Source organism: Malaclemys terrapin, chromosome 5 (assembly GCF_027887155.1).
Source record: "Malaclemys terrapin pileata isolate rMalTer1 chromosome 5, rMalTer1.hap1, whole genome shotgun sequence".
In the NCBI taxonomy this organism is placed as follows: Eukaryota; Metazoa; Chordata; order Testudines; family Emydidae; genus Malaclemys; species Malaclemys terrapin.
This window is the reverse complement of record NC_071509.1, coordinates 266,772-291,922: the sequence shown is the minus strand read 5'-3', so window position 1 is coordinate 291,922 and position 25,151 is coordinate 266,772. Positions and strand designations below refer to the sequence as shown.

The window sequence follows — 25,151 nt, the reverse complement described above, 5'->3', positions numbered from 1 at the left end:
TTCTGTTCATTCCCGCTGAAACACCTGGCATTGGCCACTGTTGGGAGACAGGATACTGGGCTAGACGGACCTTTGGTCTGACCCAGTGTGGCTGTTCTTATGTTCCAGTGGTTAATTGAGAATATAGGAGTGAAAGGGACCCCCTGGGGCACTGAAGTCAGGAAGCCACATCATACAGTCAGTTTTATAAACTTATCAAGATCCATCTTAAAACCAGTTTGGTTTCTTGTCCACAGTACTCCTACTGGGAGACGGTTCCAGAACTTCCCTCCTCTGAGGGTTGGAAATCTTCTAATTTCCATCCTAAATTTACTCACAGCCAGTCTATCCCCATTTATTCTTTGCTAACACTGTCCTTTAGCTTCAATAGCTCTTTTCCCTCTCTGCAGTTAACTCCCTGATGGATTTATAGAGAGCAGTCATTTCCCTTCTCAGACTTCATTTTGCTAGACTGTACAAGGCAAGCTGTTTTAGTCATCTCTCACAAAATAGCCCACCATTCCCCTACACATCCTACTAGCTCTTCTCTGCACATGCTGCAGTTTGATTTCATCGTTTCGAACATGCATGACCAGAACTGTACACAGTATTCTGGGTGAGGTTTTACCAGTGCTTTATACAATGGGATTAATGTTTCCCTATCTCTACTGGAAATATCTCACCTTATACATCCTAGGAGTTCCCTTTGCCTTTTTTCATGGCTGCATCACATTGGTGGCTCATAGTCATCTTATAAGAACATAACATAAGAACACAGAACATAAGAACGGCCGTACTGGGTCAGACCAAAGGTCCATCTAGCCCAGTATCCTGTCTACCGACGGTGGCCAATGCCAAGTGCCCCAGAGGGAGTGAACCTAACAGGTAATGTTAGGTTCTCTCTTGCCATCCATCTCTTATGATCAACTAATGCACCCAAGTCTTTCTCCTCCTCTGTTATTTCCAACTGATCAGTCCCCATCTTATAGCAGAAATTCCTACTAGTCCCTAAGTGCATCATGACTTCACAGTTTGTATTATTACATTTAATCCCATTTCTATTACTCCAGTTCTCAAGGTCATCCATTTCTTCCTAAACGATATTCCAGTGTTGACAATGCCTCCCAACTTTGTGTCATCATCAAAGTTCACTAGGCATAGTGGATAGGGGGAAGCAGTAGATGCGATAGATCTTCATTTCAGTGAGGCTTTTGACACAGTCCCACATGACATTCTCATAAGCAAACTAGGGAAATGTGGTTTAGATGAATTACTATAGGATGTGTGCACAACTAATTGAAAGACCATACCCAAAGAGCAGTTATCAGTGGTTTGCTGTCAAACAGGAAGGCTGTATCTAGTGGGTTCCCACAGGGGTCAATCCTGGGTCCAGTACTATTCAATATGGGATGCATAAACAGGAGAAACTTGAGTAGGAATAGAGAGGTTATTTTACCTCAGTATATGGCACTGATGCAATCACTGATGTAATATTGTTTCCAGTTCTGGTGTCCACAATTGAAGAAAGATGTTGATAAATGAGAGCAGGTTCAGAGAAGAGCCACAAGAATGATGAAAGGATTAGAAAACATGCCTTGTAGTGATAGACTCAAGGAGATCAATCTATTTAGCTTAACAAAGAGAAGGTTAAGGGGTGACTTGATCACAGTCTACAAGTACCTACATGGGGAACAAATATTTAATAATGGGCTCTTAAACCTAGAAGACAAAGGTATGACATGATTCAATGGCTGAAAGTTGAAGCTAGACAAATTCAGACTGGAAATAAGGTGTAAATTTTTAATGGTGAGAATAATTAACCACTGGAACAATTTACCAAGGCTTGTGGTGGATTCTCCCCCATCTTTTCCATCAAGATTGGATGTTTTTCTAAAAGATTTGCTCTAGGAATTATTTTGAGGAAGATCTATGGCCTGAGTTATACAGGAGGTCAACCTAGATGATCACAATGGTACCTTCTGGCCTTAAAATCTATGAATCTATGAAAAATGATGTTAACAAACATAAAAGTATCACTTTTCACAACAGACTTACCCAGCCCAGGAAAGCCTGGGGACAAATTAAGCCCTGGATGGGGGGGTCGGGGGAGGTAGAGGGGGCCAGGGGCGATGGGAGGGGATAGTGGGGGGCTAGGGGAGGCAGCGAGGGGCTGGAGCTTGAAGTCCTGTGGACAGAGCCTTCTGCCCTGCCACCCCAGAAGCCCAAAACTTGAGCCCCACCACCCATGGGAAGGTGGGGAACTCACCCGCTGCCTGATCCTCCAGTGTTGTGCCCCAGGTGTCTCCAGAGGGGGGCAGGGCTCAACCCCTGCTGGCGGCCCCAGCAACCAACACCAAGCCGGTGCATCCAGGAGCAACAGGGATGGGGAGGTGCTGCTACTTTGTCCCTCCACCCCTCAATCACAGCCCAGGAGGCTGTGGCCGCAAGAAAAATTCCTGGTGGCCACATGCAGCCACGGTATCTGCATTTAAGAAACACTGGTCTAGGTTTACTCAGTCCTATCTCTGTACAATGGGCTGGATTTGATGACTTCTGTAGGTCCCTTCCAGCCCTACATTTCTATGGTTCATTAGTATACTCCTGCTTATTGTGCCAATCTCATTAATGAAAATATTACATCAGCTTTGGTCCCAAGTCCAGGCCTTGAGGAACTCCACTAGTAATGACCTTCCAGCCTGTAGTCATTTCCCTTTCTGCCAGCTTCTTGCCCACCTTACAATTCCTGTACTCATTACCGTCTTCTCTACCTTAACTAATAATTTCTCATGTGGCACTGTATCAAATGGTTTTCTGAAGTTCAAATAGATTAGATCTACTGCATTTCTCTTGTCTAAGAAATCAATTATCTTATCAAAGAAAGATATCAGGTTAGTCTGGCATGATCTATTTTTGGTAAACTCATGCTGTATTTCATCCTATTTTCCATTTACCTCCATGTCTTTAAATATTCTTTCCTTCAAAATTTGTTCTAAAACCTTGCATACTATTGAGGTCACAATAACAGGTGCCTGGATCACTCCCCCCCCCCCCCCCGTTTCTTAAATTACACCCCCTGTTAAAAATGTGTGTCTTATTCGAGTCTGGATTTGTCATCTTCAGCTTCCAGCCATTGGTACTTGTGATGCCTGTGTCTGCTAGGCTGAAGAGCCCTCTATCTCTGGCCATCTGCTGTAGAAAAGCTGAACTTACCGGCACAGCTGAGGACTAAACACAGAAACTGCAGGTCCTTGGGACAGCTCTCCTGGAGCAGGCTGGACTCTTTCCCCCCAGACTGATGCCTGCCTTTGCCCCAGTCACAGATCCCATGCAGACTGCAGCTTGCATGCACTCACCCGCAAGCTGTGACACAGAGCATGGAAGTTGTGCTGGTTCATCTCCAGCTCATCCCAATCCAGCTGCCAACAACTCGTAGGTTTAATGATGAAGGGAATCCCAAACAGTGCTGACTCACAAACCCCTTCAGCTTTCAGAGCCCTGCGAAAACAAAGGGCAACCTGGTGAAGACTGTCTGTGCTCAACCCATAGCAAAAGAAACTGACTGTTAAACACTTACTCCCGGGGTGTGGTGGTGGTGCAGGGTCTGGGATCCCACCCATGTCTGGTGCCAGTGCCCTAAAGACACACTGGAGGTGGGGGGATCCAACCCACACCCGGAGCCAGTGCCCTAAAACACTCACGCCCTGGGGGAGGAGATTCAGCCCACACCTGGTGCCAGTGACCTAAAGACTCGCCTTCCTGGAGGGGACCTAACCTATACCCAGTGCCCTAAACACCCACAATCAGGGGTGGGAGCGATGCTGGGAGAGCTCAAGTAAAGCTGAGCTGCTGCACGAAGGCAGGGTTTGCTATTCTGTCTGGTCAGCACAGAATCGAGTACCCCACACTGTGGGACTGATGGTGCCCTCTTTTGTATGAGTTGTAAATACTAACCACTCATGTGTTCCAGTCACATCCCAGCTCAGGCAATGATATTCTTTCCTAAACGATTTCAATTGGATCATGATTCTCCTTCACTTTCCATCCTAAACTCTGATGTTGTGTGCTGTTAAACAGCTGCTGTATCTCACCCCAGAGGTTGCTGCTTTTTAGTGGTGTCTGAAGTGTTCCCTCTGTAGCCTCATTGGCGGTTGGAAAGGGTGGTTTAGTCAATATGTGTAAGTGCTTTGAACATGTACAGTTGTATACATGTTCTAAGTATTTTTTAACTAAGCTTTGGTATAATCACAAATTTATACAAGGTGACTGGGAGGGACTGTAAAATCATTGCATACTAAGCTGTTAATTAATTAAATAAAATCCCTTCTATGCACAAGCCACAGAAAAGAACTAGAGAACCTGTCTCTATTATTATCATTATTAATTATTATTACTGGAATAACTGCCTGATGGGAAAGAGAAGCGTAAGTTTGACTTGGAGGCGTGAGAAAAATAGCACTGCCTTATTCAGATATTTGTAGCTTTCCCATCACCATGTCACACAGGCACTGGACTGTACAGGACCAAACTGTATGTGGGACCAGCTACTAACTCATTCGCAACAGGGGCTGGGGGCCAAGATCTGACCTGGCAAGCCTGACAAAGTATCTGTACTACATTTACAGCTGGGAGCTTTTCTTGCTATTGTACCTGGTGGTGGAATAACTGCCTCAAGTATCTGCAAGTCTGGTGTCCTACTATGCTAATTACTAATTTTTCCTTTGCAGAATGATGTCACAGCATCGTCATTTGCTAAGCTCTAGTCACTAGGGGGAGCTCTGGCCCTCAAAAAGCATTTGGCTTCAGTCTGTAATCAGTCCGTAACCTAAAAGAGTGCGTGACAAGACTGCTCATAACGTGACTCCGTCTTTTCAATGCAGGTAAATGAACAGCGTGAGTTAAACTCTGGGGTGGGAGGGAGCAGGGCCACCCAGAGGATTCAGGGGGCCTGGGGCAAAGCAATTTCGGGGGCCCCCTTCCATAAAAAAAAGTTGCAATACTATAGTAACATGTATTTGGAAATGAAAAAAATAACTAGTGAAATACATTCAAAAATTAATTTGTAATAATTTGAAAATACATTAAATACATTATTTAAAAACATTAAATGCTTTAATGGTATGTATACATTTGCAGTTACATAATGGGCTGTTGCTGGGTGATGGTGATGGTTGGTGCCAATGGGCTGTCGCTGCCTGGGAGTGGTGCTGCTGTTGCCCAGGGCTGGGTGGGGAGCTGGGCTCTGGGTTGGGGGGTGCCCGGCTCACAGGGGCTGGACTCAGGGCTGTGGGGAGATGGGGTCAGGGGGGTGTCTGGCTCACAGGGGCTGGGCTCAGAGCTGGGGGGTCTGGGCTGTGGGAGGGATGGGGTCGGGGGGTGTCCGGCTCAGAGGGGCTGGGCTCGGAGCTGGGGGTCAGGGCTGAGAGGAGGATGGGGTTGGGGGGTATCCGGCTCAGAGGGGCTGGGCTCAGAGCTGGGGGTCTGGGCTGTGGGGAGATGGGGTCAGGGGGGTGTCCAGCTCAGAGGGGCTGGGCTCGGAGCTGGGGATCAGGGACGTGGGGAAGATGGGGATGGGGGGTATCCGGCTCAGAGGAGCTGGGGTCAGGGCTGTGGGGGATGGGGTTGGGGGGGTGCCTGGCCCAGGGCTGCCCAGAGGATTCAGGGGGCTGGGGCAAAGCAATTTTGGGGGCCCCTTCCATAAAAAAAGTTGCAATACTAATATAGAATACTATATTCTCGTGGGGCCCCCTGCGGGGCCTGGGGCAAATTGTCGTCCCCCACCCCCGGGCAGCCCTGCCCCGGCCCCTTACCATGCCATTTAACCCCTCTCCCGGAGCCTCAGCGCGCCGCATCCAGGAGCGGCCCCAAACAGCGCTGCAGCGGCGTGGTGTTTCCAGCGGGGCCTGAGCTCCCGATGCTCGGCCGCAGCTCGCAGCCCCACCCCCTTACCAGCTGAGAGGCCGGGGGATGGGAGAAGACGGAGGCGGGGGGAGCCTCCGACATACTCATGGGGGAGCATAAGCTTGCGTGCCCAAATAAATGTGTTAGTCTCTAAAGTGCCACAAGTACTCCTCGTTGTTTTTAATCTGTGGGGTTCCTCACTAACAGTCCCTGTCAGCAGGGTTGCTGAAGGATGCACCATCACTGCTCTGTGACCTCGCTTCAGCTCTGAGCAGATGTGATAGTCAGCAGAAGGCAGCTAGTAGGACGGTGATCCCAGACAGATATGCAGAGATTCAGTCTGGTAATGTCAGAACCTGTTTCTTGCCTTTAGAACTCTACTCCTCATACCCCTGCTGAGTGACACGCTAATGAGGTTTCAGTGTAACATTAATTCCCCAATAGCTGACGTCCTGTGGTGTGCATAAAGGTGAGAAACTAAACAAACTCTTGCATGGTGACAGATTTCAGAGTGGTAGCTGTGTTAAGTCTGTATCAACAAAAACAAGGACTCCTCATTGTTTAAACGAACTCTCTGCACCTCTTGCAGAAAGGGTTTGTGCATTACGTACTTTATGACTCTGAGTTTATACAGTGTTGTAGTTGGACAGGCTGCCATCTGGTATGGTGTGTTGACATCATCTGTTCTCACTGTGACATCAGCTGCCCCAGGAAGCAGAGCTGGGCTAAGCAGTCTCTCCTGAATATCACATTTCACACATGCTACAAAGAGATTTGGCAAAGATGACTGGAAATATAACAACTAATAACATTTTGTACTTTACATCCTCAAAGCAGTGTACAAACACTTAAATATATTAATATTGTTTACTGACAGGCAACTACACAGGGAACAATGAAACCAAAGTATGGGACACAAGGACAACACTGTCTAGCTAATGAACGATCCCAGCTCCCTCACAAGGTAGGTAAAAATAATTGCCCCCATTTTAAACAGAGACGAAAGTCGCCTACACTTAATTTTTAGGTATGTGCAGAAATGATTTCCTGAAAATGGACGGACTGCCGAGTCAGCCCAATGAGAGGCACCCAGTGGGCCAGCTGCAGAGCTCAGATTAGAACTCAGGAGCACCTGGCTCCTCATCCCAGGAGCAGACCGCTAAGCAGTGTCGCCTCTCTAGTCAGTCACTCTCTTCGTAAATCATCCACACAGAAGGAGGGAACAAAGAGCGAGACCTTGTCCTGCTTGGGATATTAATAAAATGGTTGTTGGTGACAGGACAGGGGAAGCTCTAGCTAAAAAGAAAGGAAATCCTCTGAACAGCTGTAGGAAGGTGGAGCTGAGGTAGTGTCCTAGCTTCATAATGGGGTCTCAGCCCACTCTTCCCCTTAGGGTCTTTTGTTTGTTGTTTCCCCCTTCGGCTCTGAAGAGTGATAGCTATTTAATCTCTGTGAAATCCCATCACTAGGTTGACATCTGCTCCATGTCCAAAGGGATCTTGCTTATCTAATGGCTGTAGGCAGCTTCTTTTCTCTTCTGGGGATGCAACTAACCTCACATTATGCAGAGGTGAGGAAACTCTTGGCTTTGATTCCCTTCTTAGGGCTTGCTGACACTTGAAAAGCTGCGGTGGCACAGCTGTGCCGCCAAAAGGTGATAGCTAGAATTCTTGCATCTATCTAGCACTGTCTACGCTGGGGATTAGTTTGGTTTAACTAAACTGCTCAGTGGTGTGAATTTTTCACACCCCTGAACAACATAGTTAAGATGACCTAATTTTCTAGTGTAGACCAGGCCTTAGCTCCAACAAGGCAGTGTATTAAGTGTGAGATTCAAAATGAGCAAAGGAGCAAAATCCATTTTTCACAAACAATCAGAATAAGTGCCAGCTCCTGCCTGTAAATACAGCTTCGTAGGAGAGTGCCCTCCTAAACGAAAGGGCAAAAATAAGCTTCTGAAACATCCATTCTAAAGGAAACGTGCAAGAGAGCATGTCATATACTTTGTCTCTGGTTTGGACCCGGTCAGATAAGAGCTGTGGAGGGTAGAAGTGTGCTCCTGCTGCTCTGGCAATATGATGCTGTGAATTTAAAAATGGCCCTGTATCACACAGGCATTGACGGGAGGAGGGGCAGGGCCATGTGCTCAGAGATTCCAGTGGCAATGCAGGTGTGACCCCACAGTTAATAACTATTGCGGGAAAGCACTTAGTTCTGCTGCATTTAGGAAGAATTCAGATTTCCAATCTAATGATCTCACACTCACACACAAAGATGGTTATTCACCTTCCTGTAATTGTTCTTCGAGAGGTGTTGTTCACGTCCATTCCAATTAGGTGTGCATGCACTGCGTGCATGGTCGTGGGAAACTTTTTCCCTTAGCAGTTCCCGTCGGATCGGCCAGGGAGCCCCCTGGAGTGGTGCCCTCATGGCGCTCAATATATGACCCTGCCGACCCGACCCCACTTCGGTTCCTTCTTGCCGGCTACTCTGGCAGAGGGGAAGGAGGGTGGGTTTGGAATGGATGTGAACAACACATCTCGAAGAACAACAATTAGAAGAAGGTGAGTAACTGTCTTTTCTTCTTCAAGTGATTGTTCACGTCGATTCCAATCAGGTGACTCCCAAGCTCTGCCACATTGGTGGGATCAGAGTTAAGGAATCACTGACTGGAGCACTGCTCTACCGAGAGCTGCATCATCTCTAGCATGCTGTGTGATGGCATAGTGGGTGGCAAAGGTATGCACCGAGGACCAGGCAGCTGTCTGATGCAGATATCTTGGATGGGCACCTGGGCCAGGAAAGCGGTGGAAGAGGCCTGAGCCCTTGTGGAGTGGGCCGTTATAGCCGAGGCTGGAACCTTGGCGAGGTCATAGCAGGTACGGATACAGTCCGTAATCCAGAAAGAGATGTGCTGTGAGGAGACCGGAAGTCCCTTCATCCAGTCCGCCACCGCTACAAACACTTGATTTGACTTCCTGAAAGGCTTTGTGCACTCAATGTAGAACTCTAATGCCCTCCGCACATCTAATGAGTGAAACTTCTGCTCCTTTGCATTGGCATGTGGCTTGGGGTAGAAAATGGGTAGAAAAATGTCCTGGCTGAGGTGGAATTGGGATACCACCTTGGGCAGGAAAGCTGGGTGCGGTCTGAGTTGTACCTTGTCCTTGTGGAAGGCTGTGTGTGTGTGTGGGTGGGGGGGGTCAGAGGTTAATGCTTTTAGCTCCAATACCCTCCTGCTAGATGTGGTGGCAACCAGAAAGGCCACCTTCCACGAGAGATACAGAAGGGAACGTAGCGAGCGGCTTGAATGCGGCTCCCATAAGCCTAGCTAGAACCAGACTGAGGTCCCAAGTCGGTACCAGTGGGCAAGACTGAGGGTATAGCCATTCCAGGCCCTTAAGGAAAAGGCCTACCATAGGACTGGCGAAGACTGAACGCTCCCACTCTCCGGGGTGGAATGCTGAGATGGCCGCGAGGTGCACCTTGATAGACGATCCGGCCAGGCCTTGCCACTTCAGGTGTAGGAGGTAGTCCAGGATGAATGGTATAGATGCCTGGAGTGGAGATACTCAATTGAGATTACACCAGCATGAAAACCCTTTCCATTTGGCCAGGTAGGTGGCCCTGGTGGAAGGTTTCCTGCTACCAAGGAGCACCTCCCTCACCGATTCCGTACACTGGAGCTCCCTTCATTTAACCATGAAGCTTCCAGGCTGTGAGGTGCAAGGACTGGAGGTCTTGGTGAAGCAGGTGGCTGTGGTCCTGCATAATCAGATTGGGAAGGGGGGCAACACAATGGGGGTGCAGACTGACCACTCCAGAAGTGTGGTGTACCAATGTTGGCGTGGCCACGCCGGAGTGAGCAGAATTACCTCTGCCTTGTCCCTGTGGCTCTTGAGAACCTTGTGGATGAGTGGTATCAGAGGGAAGACATACAGTAGATGGTTCCCCACAGTGCATCATGAACGCATCTGAGATTGATCCCAGGCGGTGTGTTTGGAAGGAGCAAAACGTTGGACACTTCCTGTTGCTCCTGGTGGCAAATAGGTCTACCTGGGGAAACCCCCACCTTTGGAAGATGGAGTGGATGACTTCCGTCCGGATAAACCACTTGTGACTGCGGAACGACCTGCTGAGGTGGTCTGCAAGCTCGTTACATGCTCCCGAGAGATAGGACGCCTCCAGATGAATGGAGTGGGCTACACAAAACTCTCGCCTCCTGACAGAGAGGGAAGGAGAGGGCTGTGCCCTGCTTGTTTATGTAAAACGTGGCGGTGGTGTTGTCGGTCAGCACCACCATGCAGTGACCTTGCAATATTGTATGGAAGGTCTGGCAGGCTAGTCTTACCGCTCTGAGCTCCTTTATATTGATGTGGAGCAGGATCTCAGACTGTGACCACATGCCCTGAGTCTATAAGTGTCCTAGGTGTGCCCCCGAACCAAGGTCTGACACGTCCATTACTAAGGTCATGGACGGTTGAGTGGTGGTGAATGGGACTCCTTCGCAGACCATGCGAGGGTCCAACCAACATCTTAGGGTGTCTAGGACTTGTGACAGTACTGTTACTACCAAGTCTAGACTGTTCTGACCCGGGTGATAAGCCGTAGCGAACCACGCCTGGAATGGTCTGAGCCTCATCCTGGCATGCCTCACCACATAGGTCCCAAGAGGTGGGCATGTCCTCGCGATGGTGGTGGGGTATTGTCTGAGCGTCTGAATGATGTGTGACAGTGTTTGGAACCTGGGTTGTGGCAGGATGGCTCTTGCCTGAACCGAGTCCAGCACTGCCCCAATGAATTCTATTCGTTGGGTGGGTGACAGAGTCGATTTGTCTGCATTGAGGAGGAGACCCAGCCTCTGGAAGGTCTCTCTGACTAACTGGACATGGGACTCCACCTGCTCCCTGGAGCACCCCTGCAGGAGCCAGTCGTCTAAGTAGGGGTACACTTGCACCTGTCTCTTTCAGAGAAAGGCTGCGACGACTGACATACACTTGGTGAAGACCTGGAGGGCTGTTGATAACCCGAATGGGAGCACCGTGAACTGATAATGTATGCGGTTGACAATGAACCTCAGGAAGCATCTGTGGGGCGGCCAGATGGCTATGTGGAAGTATGCATCTTTCATGTTGAGGGCAGCGTACTAGTCCCCTGGAACCAGGGAAGGGATAATTGTGCTCAGGGAGACCATGCGGAACTTTAACTTTACCATGAACTGATTGAGTCCTCGCAGGTCTAAGATGGTTCTGAGACCCCCCCCTTTGCCTTGGGGATTAGGAAATAACAGGAATAGAATCCCTTGCCCCTTAGCTCCTGAGGAACCTCCTCCACCGCTCCCGTGGCAAGGAGTGCCTGCACCTCCTGGATAAGGAGTTGCTCATGAGAGGGGTCCCTGAAGAGGGACAGGGAAGGGGGATGGGAGAGAGGAGAGGAGCAGAATTGGAGAGAATATCCCACTTTTACCGTGCGAAGAGCCCAGTGGTCTGATGTTATATGGGACCATGCATGGTAGAAGTGGGATAGACGGTTAAAAAAATGGGGGGAAGGATCTGTAATCGTGGCTCGTACGCCGTCCTTGTCCTAACCCTAACCCTTCAAAACCCTTGCTTGGGTCCCAACGATGGCTTGGTCGTTGGCCTGAGGGAGGGTTGGAAAGCCAACGCCTCGAATTCCTGCCCCTCTGGCAGTAAGTATCCTGCCTTGGGTGGGACTGGTATTGCCTCTGATGTTGCACAGGCTGAGGCTTTCTCTGGGTAGCAGGTGTGTGCATCCCCAGAGACTTCATCATTGCCCTGGAATCCTTAAGGCCGTGAAGCCTTGAATCAGTCTGATCTGAAAACAGCCCTGCACCCTCAAAGGGAAGGTCCTGCAGGGTCTGCTGAGCTTCGGGGGAAGCCCGGATGCTTGGAGCCAAGCTGTTCTCCTCATGACCATCCCCGAGGTGATGGTACGTGCCGTGGAGTCAGCTGAGTCGAGTGAGGCCTGCAGGGATGTCCTGGCAACTGCCTTCCCCTCCTCAACCAGAGCCGAGAACTCAGCCTTTGACTCAGTGGGGAGTAACTCCTTATATTTTGACATGGAGTCCCACGAGTTAAAATGATACCTGCTGAGGATAGTTTGCTAGTTAGCTATCCTCAGCTGTAGACACCCTGCGGCATAAAATTTCCTGCCAAAGAAGTCCATCCATTTGGCCTCTTTGGCCTTAGGAGCCGGTGCTTATTGTCCCTGATGCTCCTTCTCATTCACTGCAGAGACCACAAGGGAGCAAGGGTGTGGGTGGGAGAACAAGAATTCATAACCCTTAGAGGGAACAAAGTATTTTCTTTCCATACCCCTGGCGGTCAGTGGAATGGAGTCTGGAGTCTGCCACAAAGCACTATAATTGTTGCCAATAGTCTTAATTACTGGCAACGCCACTCTGGAAGGGCCCTCCGACGTAAGAATGTCCACCACCGGGTTCTCTGGCTCAATTACTTCCTCCAACTGTAGGCCCATATTACGGATGATGCGGCAGAGTAGGTCCTGGTGGGACCTGTGATCGATGGGTGGAGGACCTGAAGATGACACTCTGGCCACCGCCTCATCAGGCGAAGATGAAGAAGAGGCCAGTGGAGGCACATGGTCATCATGGCCCACCATGTGCCAAGTGGTTCAACGTGGTCCAACAGGACCTTGGATGTGGATGGATCTGGGCCCAGTTCCGATGTACTCTCTGTAGTATGCGGGGGTGGTCTGGATAGAGCTGCCTCTGTGCTACGAGGGGTGGTTCTGTCCACCGGTGACCGTGCCTTATGATGCCCCGATGCAACCGAGCCTAGAAACCCTGGAAGGGGTACCCTGGGCCTGATGGTAAGCCCGGGGGTCCTGAAGGGCCATTGTGCAGCAGGTGGCCATTGAGGTTGCCAGGATAAAGGAGCGTGTTTCCCGCGCTTGTCCGACCTGTGCCCACTATGCTGTGAGTAGTAGGAGCCATCCTCAGAGTCCGAGGGTGACGACCACGGTGGTCCCGAGGATCCCTGCACTGGCAGTCGGTACCAAGAGGAGGAAGTCGGAGATCGGTGCTGCGATGACCGTGTAGATGAACAGTGCCAGCTTTCCTGTGACCTAGACTGGTGCGGGGAGCGGCTCCTATGTGCCAGTGCCTTATCACGGTGCCGGGTGATAGAGGGCAATCATGACCAGTGCCAACCCCCCGGTGCCAGAGATCCCAAGCGATGCGCTCCCTGCGTCTTACTGTCATGTACTGGGACCGATGCTGGGGGTGAAGAAGACTGTGAACGGTGCCCGTTTGGAGAGGAAGATTGACTCATCATTGCTGGTTTGCCTCTAGATGGCACCTGTCTAGGTGGTGCTGGGGGCTTGTCTCTAACAGCAGGGGGCTGAGGCACAGTACTTTCTATGAGGTCCCTTGCCACCTCGAAAGTATCTGGGGTGGAGAGGGCTTCCAACTCCTCCACCAAGTCAAGCTCCACTGGAGAGTCACTGGGTGCCGGACTCAACAGTGCCAACTGGATCGCCGGAGTCGACGCCACGGGGTCTTGCTGTTTGAAAGTTAAGTCCTTCCTCGGGGGCATCTCCCCGGATGGTCTTGCTCTCTGAGGAGAGCGCCCTCTGTCAGCCTTCTTATGGCGCTTAAGGGGCGCTGGGGATGTCGACTGGTGCTGGGGCGCCGCACTGTGCTGGGATGCCGGGGATCTTCTGTACCAAGGATCTCTAGCACCAGAGTTCTTTCTCTGTACTGATTCGCGGACCACCGCCAGGGTGCTCCGCACTGAGCTTGGGCCCAGGGCTTGGCGGTCGGGTGCTGCGGGACAGAGTGCAACTTCCATTAGTGGTTGTTTCAAACAGAAGTCACATTCCTTCCTAGTCCTAGGCTTGAAAGCCTTGCAGATCTTGCAGCGCTTGGACTGGTGCGCCTCCCCTAGACACCTCAAGTACGAGTTGTGAGGGTCACGGATGGGCATAGGTTTCTTGTATAGACTGCAAGATTTAAATCCTTGGGCTTGAGGCCTGCCCTGGAGCCCAAGGCGGGGTGAGGGGAAAATGATCCACTCACCAACTATACTACTAACAATAACTAAAACAAGAAAATAAAGAAAATTTTAAACTAAGAATGGCTAAGGGAAAACTTGAAGGCAAGCAAGCTAATGCAGTTCCAACGCCGCCACGGACGGTAAGAAGGAACTGAAGAGGGGTCGGGTCGGCAGGGCCATATATTGAGCGCCATGAGTGTGCTGCTCCAGGGGGCTCCTTGGCCGACCCAACGGGAGCTGCTAAGGGAAAAAGTTTCTGACGACCGTGCCTGCGGCGTGAGCACACCTAATTGGAATCGACGTGAACAATCACTCGAAGAAGAACCTCTTGAGGGTGGGTGATGAATATTAAGGGGAGGGCTGCCCATGGTGTCGTGGAGGGCATTGAGAGACTGAAGTGAAACCAGTAAGGAAAATAGCGTTTTCCTTACTGATTTTACTTTGTACTCCCACTAAAATGTAACTTCTGGTAGCTTCAACCATCTGACAATTACTTCAGTACTATATGAACAGATTGAACCATTTTGTAAGAGGACACCTATCTATGTGCTGCTCTGGCCCCTGCTAAGCATAATCTATCAGCACAGGAAGTGTTATTTCTATCACCGTCAAACATAAATCATCTATAAAATCATGAAAGGCTTGGAAAAAGTGAATGGTGAAGGGTTATTTACCCTTCCCCACAATACAAGAACTAGGGGTCACCTGATAAAATTAATAGGCAGCAGGTTTAACACAAACAAAAGGAAGTACGTCTTCACACAATGCATGGTCAACCTGAGGAACTCATTGCTATGGGATGGTCTAGATAATACCTAGTCCTGCCATGAGTGCACGGGACTGGAATAGATGACCTCTCGAAGTGCCTTCCAGTCCTATGATTCTATGATGTTGTGAAGGCCAAAAGTATAGCTGGGTTCAAAAAAAGAACTAGATAAATTCATGGAGGAGAGGTTCATCAATGGCTACTAGCCAGGATGGTCAGAGATGCAGCGCCATGCTCAGGGCGACCCTAAACATCTGACTGCCAGAAGCCAGGAAGGGAAGACAGGTGCATCCCTCCAAGTGCCCTGTTCTGTACACTCTCCTTGAAGGTCTGGTACTGCCCACTGTCAGAAGACGGGGTCCTGGGCTAGATGGACCATTGGTCTGACCCAGTCTGGCCATTCTTATGTTCTTAAAAATCAGCTGAACCAACTTGGGTCACATTTTCTAAAATATTTCCTCATGAGGATGTCTGATTCTCTGCTACACTAAGGCTCCTTTACACTGTTCTAAGGCACATTTTGGGCTGCCAAGGTGGTGTAAATGCACATCCACGTCAAGGCAGCTCTGTGGTGCCAGAATGTAAAGGAGTCTGGTGTAACTGAGAATCAGACCTGAGACACTTCAGTCCCAATGGAGATGTCTGATAATGGCACCTGAAAATGGGCCATTCTAAATCAATTGCCTTTTTCAGCCTCAGCTATGGTATTAGCTGCAGCCAACCATAGAATGCTGGACTCTGTCACTTTGCTGAGTGGTGACTGTGCCCCAGGCCTGTGTGATCTGTGGGCCAGTGAGAGTCAGTGGGCCACAGCTGAGAGGGAGAGAAGATGAAATACTTAGACTTGTCCTGGGGGCAGTGAAGTGACGGAAGTCTCCTGAGGGAAGGAGGAGATGGAGCTGCTCTCTGTCTGTGCCATGATCGTGAAGCCAGGTTTTAAAGAAAGTCTCCAAGCTGATAACGTCATTCTCTATGGTCTGAAGGTCAATATCCATCCCCAGGATCGCACTGTCTGTGGAAGGAGAGAATCATAGAAATTTAGGGCTGGAAGGGACCATCCCCCTGCACTGAGGCAGGACCAAGTATACCTACATTGCCCCTGACAGATGTTTGTCAAAATTATACTAGGACAGTCCCCAAGACTCTCCCAGTTGGGAAGAGGCCTCAGAACCCAGAACCATACGAACCATCTGTGCTGTGGCCACTCTGAGCAGGTGTGTTGGTGTCTCAATGGCTCATATACTTTCCTTACTCCCAGTTTGTTTGTACTTGTATTTGTTTGCCCAACAGCTGCAGCAAGAGGAGTCCATGCCTGAACACAAGGAGTGCTCCCCTAGGCCATGCTGCTTATGCACATGCATGCCTCTACACTTCGGGTTACAAGGGCCTTCACCACACCAGCCTGGGATATTTTACATGGCAAAAAAACAGTGTTCAGATCAAAGGTAAAAACACATGCAGGTGGTAAGTTCATGGGATAGAAGTGGGAGTTTTAAAGTAGACTGAAATCATTTAAAGAAAATGTAGGTGAAACAGAAGTAGTACCTAACATGGTCAAAACCCTGGCTCAGCCTCAAAACTCCTAAGGAGAGTAGGTATCAGTGCCCCATTTTACAGATGGGGAAACTGAAGCAGAAAGTTGCAAAGGGTCTTATAGAGTCAATGACAGAGCTGAAATTAGAATTTAGGTCTTCCTGACTAATGCTGGGCGCAGTCCTCCTATACTGCCCATCAATGGTAGTTTTGAGCCAGGCAGTATTTGTCCCATAACTTTAGCATGCAGTCTCAATCCTGCCTATTTTATAAGAAGGGATAATCTGATACTTGGATTCAGTAGAGAAATGCGCAGAATTCTGAACTCCAAGAGACACTTCAACTGTGCCTCAAACTAAATGGTCAGACTAAATACTGTACACATTCCACTCATCTACATGGAAAATCTACAGGAACTGCAGCAGCATGTATGGCACAGCCGGAGATATACTTGCTTCCAGCGGGGAGCTACTTGACTCAACTCCAGCAAAGTCAGACACCAAGGATTTCTCTGGTGGCACAACACAAGGCTGCTCTCACTGCCCTGGCTCACCATGGCAGGGTGGATAAAAATCAATGATTTAAAAAAATAAAATAAAAAAAAATCGGATTTTTTTTTGATAAAATGCTTTTTGAGGAAAAAACCTATCTAAAGATAGTTTTAATTAAGATATGTTATAGCTCAAAGATATCTCATCATGGAATAGGGATTATAAATTCTAATTCTATAGTATGAGACAATATATTCAGGTAATGTTTAAGAAAGTTTTGTAAATGAGTTCCAATAGTTCAGGGATTAGGGACCCAATCTTACGGAGTTCCAGGGGCTCCTGTATAGATTATTTAGGTTAATCTTTCTATCTACTCAATGGGACTCAGTGCTCAGTACTCCTGTTCTGTTTGAGCAGCATATTCCAGAAATCTTGAGGTCTTTCTGAGTGTAGCCGTCATTGATTTGAGATCTACCATACCATTCTCTTACTAGAAAGGAAATCCTATAATGGCAGCAGGCCGTAAAAGAGACCCAGTTTGGGAATATTTTAATGAAGTTCCTTTACTTGTGGGTAAGACAGGCATGTGTGCAAAATGTAAACAGCGCAACAAAGAAATGCAAGGCCTGGTTGCCCAAATGAAACAACATCATGAGAAGTGTTTCTTCTCAGGCGGAAGCTGTGCTGAAGATGATGAAAGGAACATGTCTGAACATGCAGGATCTTCAGGTTGGTAAACTTTTTTATTTCATGCTTCTTTCTTAAGGACTGCCTGTCTTCCTTCTGGATTATTCTTGAATTCTTATGTTTGAGCAAAAATATATAGTTGTTACTCTATGGTACTATCCTTTTAGATGCAGTTGTGATAAAAAAGAAATAGCTGAAATAGGCAGATCTTCCTTTTACAATTTCACCTTTAAAGTAGTACTGAGTGTCAGTGAATGCAATGAGGAATACTAAATGAGCAGTATGGTGGTAATAATTAAATAACTGCATTGACTTATTTTGCTTAGGAGAATCCATCCTCAACAGGATTCTGAAGACTATCCACCTTCAAGATCACCATCATTTTCTATAGTTTCAGAGTTATCTGACAGTGTCAGATGTGTTTCAGTCACATCATGTATGTCACGTAGCCACAGTATATCACCTGTAGCAAAAAGAAAAAAACCCTCCATCATCCAGAAACAACCATAGATAAGTTTGTGATAAGAACCAGCAGATTACAAAAAGAGGTAATTGATGAAAAAATTGCCCGGTTTGTTTATGCAACAAATTCTCCTTTCCCTATGATTGAGAACCCACGCTTCATTAACATGGTTCAGTCATGAAGACCAGGCTACAGTCCACCCAACAGAGCAGATGTTGCAGGCAAATTGCTGGATAAAGTGTATGAAAGAGAAACTGAGCAGTGTGCAAAAGGTCTAGAGGGTGAAATTGTTAACCTGAGTCTTGATGGGTGGAGCAATGTCCACAATGATCCTGTTGTATGTGCTTGTGTGACAACAGAAGAAGGGAATGTCTTCCTTACAGAAACAATTGATACATCAGGAAATGCACACACAACAGAATACCTAAAAGAAGTAGCAGTAAAAGCTATAACAAACTGTGAAAAAAAATTCAAATGTCTAGTACGCAGCTTGGTCACAGATAATGCTGCAAATGTATCCAAGATGAGAAGAAATTATTTAGAAGAGAGTCCCAAGCCAATAACATATGGTTGCAGTGCTCATTTGATGTACCTCCTAGCCAAAGACTTCAGTGTTCCAGAAATAATTGCAATTGCAATTATAATAATTGTTGAAATTGCAAATTTGCAAAATACTTCCGTAACAACCACTTTGCAGCAGCTGCTCTGAAAAGAGTGAGAGGAACCAAGCTAACTCTCCCACAAGACGTGTGATGGAACTCCGTAGTGGACTGTTTTGAGCACTATATCAAGAACTGGCCTAATCTGATGAGTTTGTGAACAAAATTGTGAAAAAATAGATGGCACTGTCACAGCCAAAGTTCTCAACATTGGGCTTAAGAGAAATGTTGAGCACATGCTAAGTACCCTGAAGCCTATTTCTGTAGCCTTGAACAGAACGCAGGGAAATAGCTGTTTTATTGCTGATGCTGTTGAAATTTGGAAGGAATTGAGTGAGATCTTAAAAAGAGAAATATGCAATGACAGAGTTAAATTACAAGCATTAAAAAAACAAATGGAACAAGCACTATCTCCAGCTCATTTTCTTGCAAATATTTTCAAAACTCAGTACCAGGGTCAAACTTTAACTGCTGAAGAAGAGCAGTTGGCTATGACATGGACATCCAGCAATCATCCCTCCATAATGCCAACTATAATAAACTTCAGAGCTAAGGGTGAACCATTCAAGAAATATATGTTTGTTGATGATGTTTTAAAGAAAGTCACACCAGTGAACTGGTAGAAATCACTTAAGCACTTGGATTCAGAAACTGTTGAAGTGATAACCTCACTTTTAACAGCAGTAGCTTCTTCTGCTGGTGTAGAAAGAATATTTTCTTCCTTTGGATTAATTCATTCCAAATTGAAAAATCGTTTGGGACCTGAAAAAGCAGGAAAGCTTGTTTTTCTTTTCCAGATTATGAACAAACAGGAAAATGAAGGTGAAGGTGATTGAGTTAGCTACAAAGCCAATATCTTAAGTTTCTCATGTTGACCTAGCTGACAGTCTATTTTAATTTTTGTTTTTTGTTTTTTAAATATTTCATTAACTATTTTAGTTAAAAAAAAATTTAACAAAAACAAACCTGATTTTAAAAAACTTGAATGTTTAACTAAATTCAAAAATTCGTATGCTTGTTTTGTTAAAATATTATGTTTGCTGTTGAAGAAAAAAATCCAGAATACATAACGTTGTTTTAGTTAAAGAAAACAATTTAAATATCTGTCTGGTGGTGATCTCCTCCTAATACAGCATGGCAAGAAAATCCTCCAAATATTAATGATTAACCTGTTGAATTGGGATAGTTCACCTCCCAATGACTTCATAAATATCTGCTTCAATTACCTTTGGTAAATGAAATAACCAAACAATCATTCATTTTCTGATATAGCTGTAAAACTAATCTGAAAAGTTTTCAAAATAAAACACTTTAAAAATGTATAGTGTGTATTCTTCACAATATATATTAAGGTTATAACAACAAAGAAGAATGCACTTTTATGTAGATTGATTAAATTGAGTCTTCCTGACTAGTGATTTAAATAATTATTTAAATCAATTTTGATTTAAATCAAATCCACCCTGGTTTGTGGCCAAACAGGTGATAAATCCTGCTGTGCAAAGTTACTTCACTTTTCCAGATAAAATACAAGTCAAGAGAGAAGGATTCTTAATTAGCTTTTTAGCCTAATGTTCCCTCGGCACATTGCAGAGTGGAGGAAGGTGAGAGATGTACAGAGATTTTCTGATGTTCCCTCTAATAAATACATGAGGAGCTCAGAAACCATGGTGATTTGTGCAGTGTAAGAATTTAAAGACACACAGATGTCGCTTTCTTCTTCAGCTAGAGTATTGTCATGTGCCCTAATGCCACAAACTGCTCTTTACTAGTGATGGGAATACAAACAGTATAGATAAACATGTCAGATATCTAACAACCAATCCAAACAAATTCTGGAGAGTTTTCTCTCGCCTATGATACAGGCCGATTCTGCAACATTGAAGTAAATGGAGGAGCTTTCTGTAGAATGGGGCTGTACTCTGACTCAGGACTAGACAAAGCAAGTACACTCTGTGTTTGATTCATAGATTAACAGCTTTTCTGGCCAGCAGGACCATTCGATAATCTACTCTGACCTCGTGCAGAGCATAGGCCAGTAAATTCTACCAGAGGTTCCTGCATTAAGCTCAGAACCTCAGTTCAGATACAGCAGCTCTTTTAGAAAAGCAACTCATCTTGATTTAAAGATTTGAGGTGATGGTGAATCCACTATGTCCCTAGGTAAATTGTTCCAATGGATAATTATTCTCACTTAAAAAATTATGCCTTGTTTCTAGTCTGAATTTATCACTTCAATTTCCAGCCACTGGATTTTGTTCACCTGTCCTAGGTTAAAGAAATTTCTATCAGAAATCGCTGCTCCATGTAGGTACTTGTAAACCACAACCAACCTCTTTGTTAAGATAAAGAGATTGAGCTTCTTTAGTTTCTTACTAGAAGGCAAGTTTTCCAGAGATGGACCCATTCTTGTAGCTCTTTTTGGAGCCTTTAGCAATTAGTAAACATCCTTTTAGAGCTGTGGACATCAGCTCTAGACACAATAGCCAGTAATGGTCTCACTAATACTGGATATGGGGGTAATACTATGGCCCTATTTCTGCTCGCTAGTTCCCTGTTCATACATTGCTGTAGCAACCATTGATAGTAAATGATTTAAACTTGGGCTCTCAAAGCAGCTTATGGGAGTTAGGTGCCCAAATCCCTAAGACTCTTTTGAAAACCCCAGTCTTAAAAATTAAAGCATGTTTCCAGTTTCTGGCCTAGTAGGAACCAAAGCCTCACAGCAAACTTTCATTTTGACAGACCACAGTTTAGTATAGCCCTTTCCCCAGCCAAGGAGCAAAGCAATCCCCTTCCTGGTCATTATTATTTGATAGTGCCCACAAGTCTGCAGGTGCTGCAGGTCTCTGCTCTGAAGAGCTCACAGTTATGGGGCGGAATTGAAGGATAAGTGAGCAGTGTCGCAAGCATGCCAAACAGGCCAGCTGCTCCTTTAGGAAGCCTGGATATCAGGTGTTCCTAGCCTCTGTTTGCCAGAAGTTGGGAATGAGCGGACAAGGGATGGATCACTTGATGATTACCTGTTCTGTTCATTCCCCCTGGGGCACCAGGCACTGGCCACTGTAAGAAGACAGGATATTGGGCTAGATGGACCTTTGGTCTGACCCAGTAGGGCAGTTCTTATGTTGAGGGGTAGAGAGCTGATGATGCTCCTCTCACAGCCCTGCCTGAGATGGTGGGAAATACATCGTTCCCTCCGCAGAGACTCCAGGCACCTGGCCCCAGCAAGTGCTTCATTTTGCCTTGGAAGGATACTGAGCATGTAATCCTGGTGAACACACATGAGCTGTGCCTTGAGGAGTAAAGCACTGGTGACTGTGTGAGTTCCTTTCTGAGCAGTACCCTGCACAGGGTGCTGCAGGAATGACAGCTCCTCCCCAAGAAGCATGGCACTGGTGAATACTGCAGCTTCTCTCCAAGGAATGCTGAGCACACAGGTTAATGGCAAGCACATGGACTCCTCCTTGATGGAAATTAGTGCCAGAGTGTGTGTGAACTCCTTCCTGAGGCATGCCAAGGAGGAAAGGGCCAGGGAAGGATCTGGGCTCCTCGCTGGAGAATACCTTGTATGCACAGCATTGGTGGGTGAGTCAGCTTCTTGCCCACAATGCTGCCAGTCGTATTCTCTCCTCTCTGAATAATTCAGAGCTGGTGAATGCACCATTTTATGCTGGAGGAATGATTAATGTTTGGAGCATTGGCTAACGTCATCTGCTCTGAAATATAGACTGGAGACAACGTTAGCTCTTCAGCAAACAAAACACTATGGGATGCACGAGCTTCTCTCTGATAAATGGCATGCACACACAGTGCTGAGCTACTCCTCTTGGAGTGATGCTGAGTGTCTGCAATTGGGGAATGTTGTCACTCCTCTCTCAATAAACATGAATTTCCTTTCTCTTCTCTAATAGCAATGTGGCTGCCTATGTACTGTAATTGTGTTGGCAAAACATATGGCCTTAGTAAAAGGAAATTCAACACTGTCTCTTACTAGAAAGAAATGGGGCAGCTTGGCCATACCTCAGTGCGGCAGCTGTAGTGAAATGCCACTAATTACATTCTTGAAGAGCAATTACCTGCACAGAGCCATTTCCTGTTCATCTATCTGTAAAGCATAAATTTATATTGTTTCCCTAACTCACACAGAGAGAGATGATGGTTCTCCACACTCATGAAGAATTTATTAGCTCTTTAGCTTCTACATTGGCTGTTTCTTTGAAAAATGCACAGATGGATGAAGCACCTTTCTGGGACATAACTACTGTATTTACTCCACGCCCATTAGGGTTAGGGTCCTGAATGGAGGGGATAGGCACAAACCAGTCCTTCTGGGGTATGTCTGCATTGCAGCTGAGAGGTGAGATTCCCAGTGCAGGTAGACAGACTCCTGCTAGTCTCACTCAAGCTAGCACCCTGAAAATAGCAGCATGGACATTAAAGCATGGGCAGAGTCGCGGGCTACCCACCCTAGTCAAAGCCTGGCCAACCTTCGGGTACAGGCTCAGGTGGCTAGGTGACCAGATGTCTCAATTTTATAGGGACAGTCCTGATATTTGGGGCTTTTTTTTATATGGGCTCCTATTACCCCCCCATCCTGATTTTTCACACTTGCTATCTGGCCACCCTAGGCTAGCCTGAGCTGCTGCCTGTGCCGCACTGTCCACACTGCTGTTTTTTGCGCACTAGCGAGAAGTTGTCTACCCATGCTGGGAATGACATCTCCCCGCTGCAGTGTAGACACACCCTTAGAAATTCTGAAACAGTGGAATGAGAGAACACTGTATGAGTTTGAATCGGACACTGATATGGCAACTAAATGGACCCTGAGAGAGCCAATGGGGAGGCCTTGAAAGTTGAGCTGGAGGATGTAATCCTGAATCTTGAAAACAGAAGCTTGTAATGGACTGAAACCTTGGTTTGAAGCTCAGATGGAAAAATCAGAGGTAATGAAGCTGTTGTCCTCGTCTCATTTGTTGCAGAAGTTGGAATGTGCATAGAGAATGAAGAACAGGAGTACTTGTGGCACCTTAGAGACTAACAAATTTATTAGAGCATAAGCTTTCGTGGACTACAGCCCACTTCTTCGGATGCATCCGAAGAAGTGGGCTGTAGTCCACGAAAGCTTATGCTCTAATAAATTTGTTAGTCTCTAAGGTGCCACAAGTACTCCTGTTCTTCTTTTTGCGGATACAGACTAACACGGCTGTTACTCTGAAACTTGTCATAGAGAATGAGGCAGGGGATGGTATGAGACATGATAGTCTCAGGGTTAAGGCAACTGAATGCCGTCCTGGAAAACTGGATTCCATCCCTGCCTCTGCCCCAGAGTTTCTGTGTAATGCTGGGCAAGTCACTTAAGCTAGAACTCTCAGATGGCCACTAACTGTCTTTTCTCATTTTCTGGCTCCCCAGTGTGAGATACAAGGGGCCAGGTTTGTAGAAGGGCTGAGCACTCACAATTGCAAGGGAATTCAATTTGAGCTGTGTTTTGAACATATGAAGTGCAATTAAATGCAAAATACAATGAACAACCAGGCCTTGGGTCTCAGTTTGGCACCCAGAATTAGTGGACTCCTTTGATAATTTTGACTTTAAATCTGTGGCTCCATTCCCCAGCTGTAAAATGGGGATAATACCACCACCTAAGTCTGATATGGCGACCTACCCAATCCCAGCCACCTGGGAAAAGGGGAAGGAGAAGACGATGACAACCTAATCTCACAGGGGTGTTGTGAAGATAAATTCTTTAATATTTGTGAAACACATGGGCCTGGATGCACAAACAGAGTTAGATGTTGACACAGACCCATCACGGTGCTAGTTTTTAGACACCTAGAAAAATACTGTGATTCACAAAGCTTGAGTTTGGTGCCGAGACTCCTATCCAACACCTGGGGAGAGAGAGAGACACCTTATAGTGCAATTCACAGAAGGCAGTAGGCTAGGCAGTGAGCCGCCTAAGCTACTGGGTGGGAGCTGGTGACCAGAGAGGGGGTGTTAAGCACTACTCCTCTCATGAAGATAGGTGGCTCCCTGCAGCCTGGACTTAGGTGCCTATCTATGCTAGGAATTCCCAGGTGTGAGCCCTCCCCTGGAGTTAGGTACCTATGGCACCTGAGGTGGAGAAGAGATTTGAACAGGGATCTGTCACACTCCGGGGAGTGCTCAAGCCATGGGGCTATGGAATATTCTGATGTGGGGACTCCCTCAGTCTCTCCTGTTGAAGCTGCTGCACTGATTTAATCCTGAGGCCAAGTGTACCAAATGGCACCAGTACAACGAGACAAGGCAGATGACCCAGCTCTGCCCATCCTGAGAGACATAGGTGCCGACTCCATGGATGCTCTGGGGCTGGAGCACCCACGAAAAAATTAGTGGGTGCTCAGCACCCACCGGCGGCCCCACCATCAGCTCCTTCCCACTCCCCGCCCCCCCTCCCCCCAGCAACCCTGCCCATTGCAGATCAGCTGTTCAGGGGCGGGCAGGAGGTGCTGGGGGAGAGGGTGGAGTAAGAGGTGGGCTGGGGCAGAGTGGGGGTGGGAAGAGGCATTTGCTGGGCATGCTTTATTTAAACTAACCTGAAAGGCTTCACTGGGGAGGAAAAGTCCTCAAACATTTAAAGGGACAGGATGTCAC

General features: G+C 47.0%; 1 protein-coding gene and 1 long non-coding RNA gene across 2 annotated transcripts in view; one reads left to right on the top strand and one right to left on the bottom strand.

The window, feature by feature from the left end:
* Positions 1 to 25,151, bottom strand: part of M1AP (meiosis 1 associated protein) — a 59,605-nt gene that overhangs the window by 6,618 nt on the left and 27,836 nt on the right. Inside the window, exons 4-6 of the mRNA XM_054030330.1 lie at positions 15,518 to 15,691; positions 6,489 to 6,639; positions 3,333 to 3,474 (exon numbers count right to left, since the gene is read on the bottom strand). Of these exons, the coding sequence (XP_053886305.1) occupies positions 3,333 to 3,474; positions 6,489 to 6,639; positions 15,518 to 15,691 (467 nt within the window). The remainder of the gene's footprint in view (positions 1 to 3,332; positions 3,475 to 6,488; positions 6,640 to 15,517; positions 15,692 to 25,151) is intronic.
* LOC128838278 (uncharacterized) lies at positions 6,753 to 19,832 on the top strand. Its single transcript, XR_008445146.1, has 4 exons — positions 6,753 to 6,841; positions 15,970 to 16,124; positions 17,376 to 17,432; positions 17,717 to 19,832. It is a non-coding gene; the product is annotated as an uncharacterized LOC128838278 (long non-coding RNA).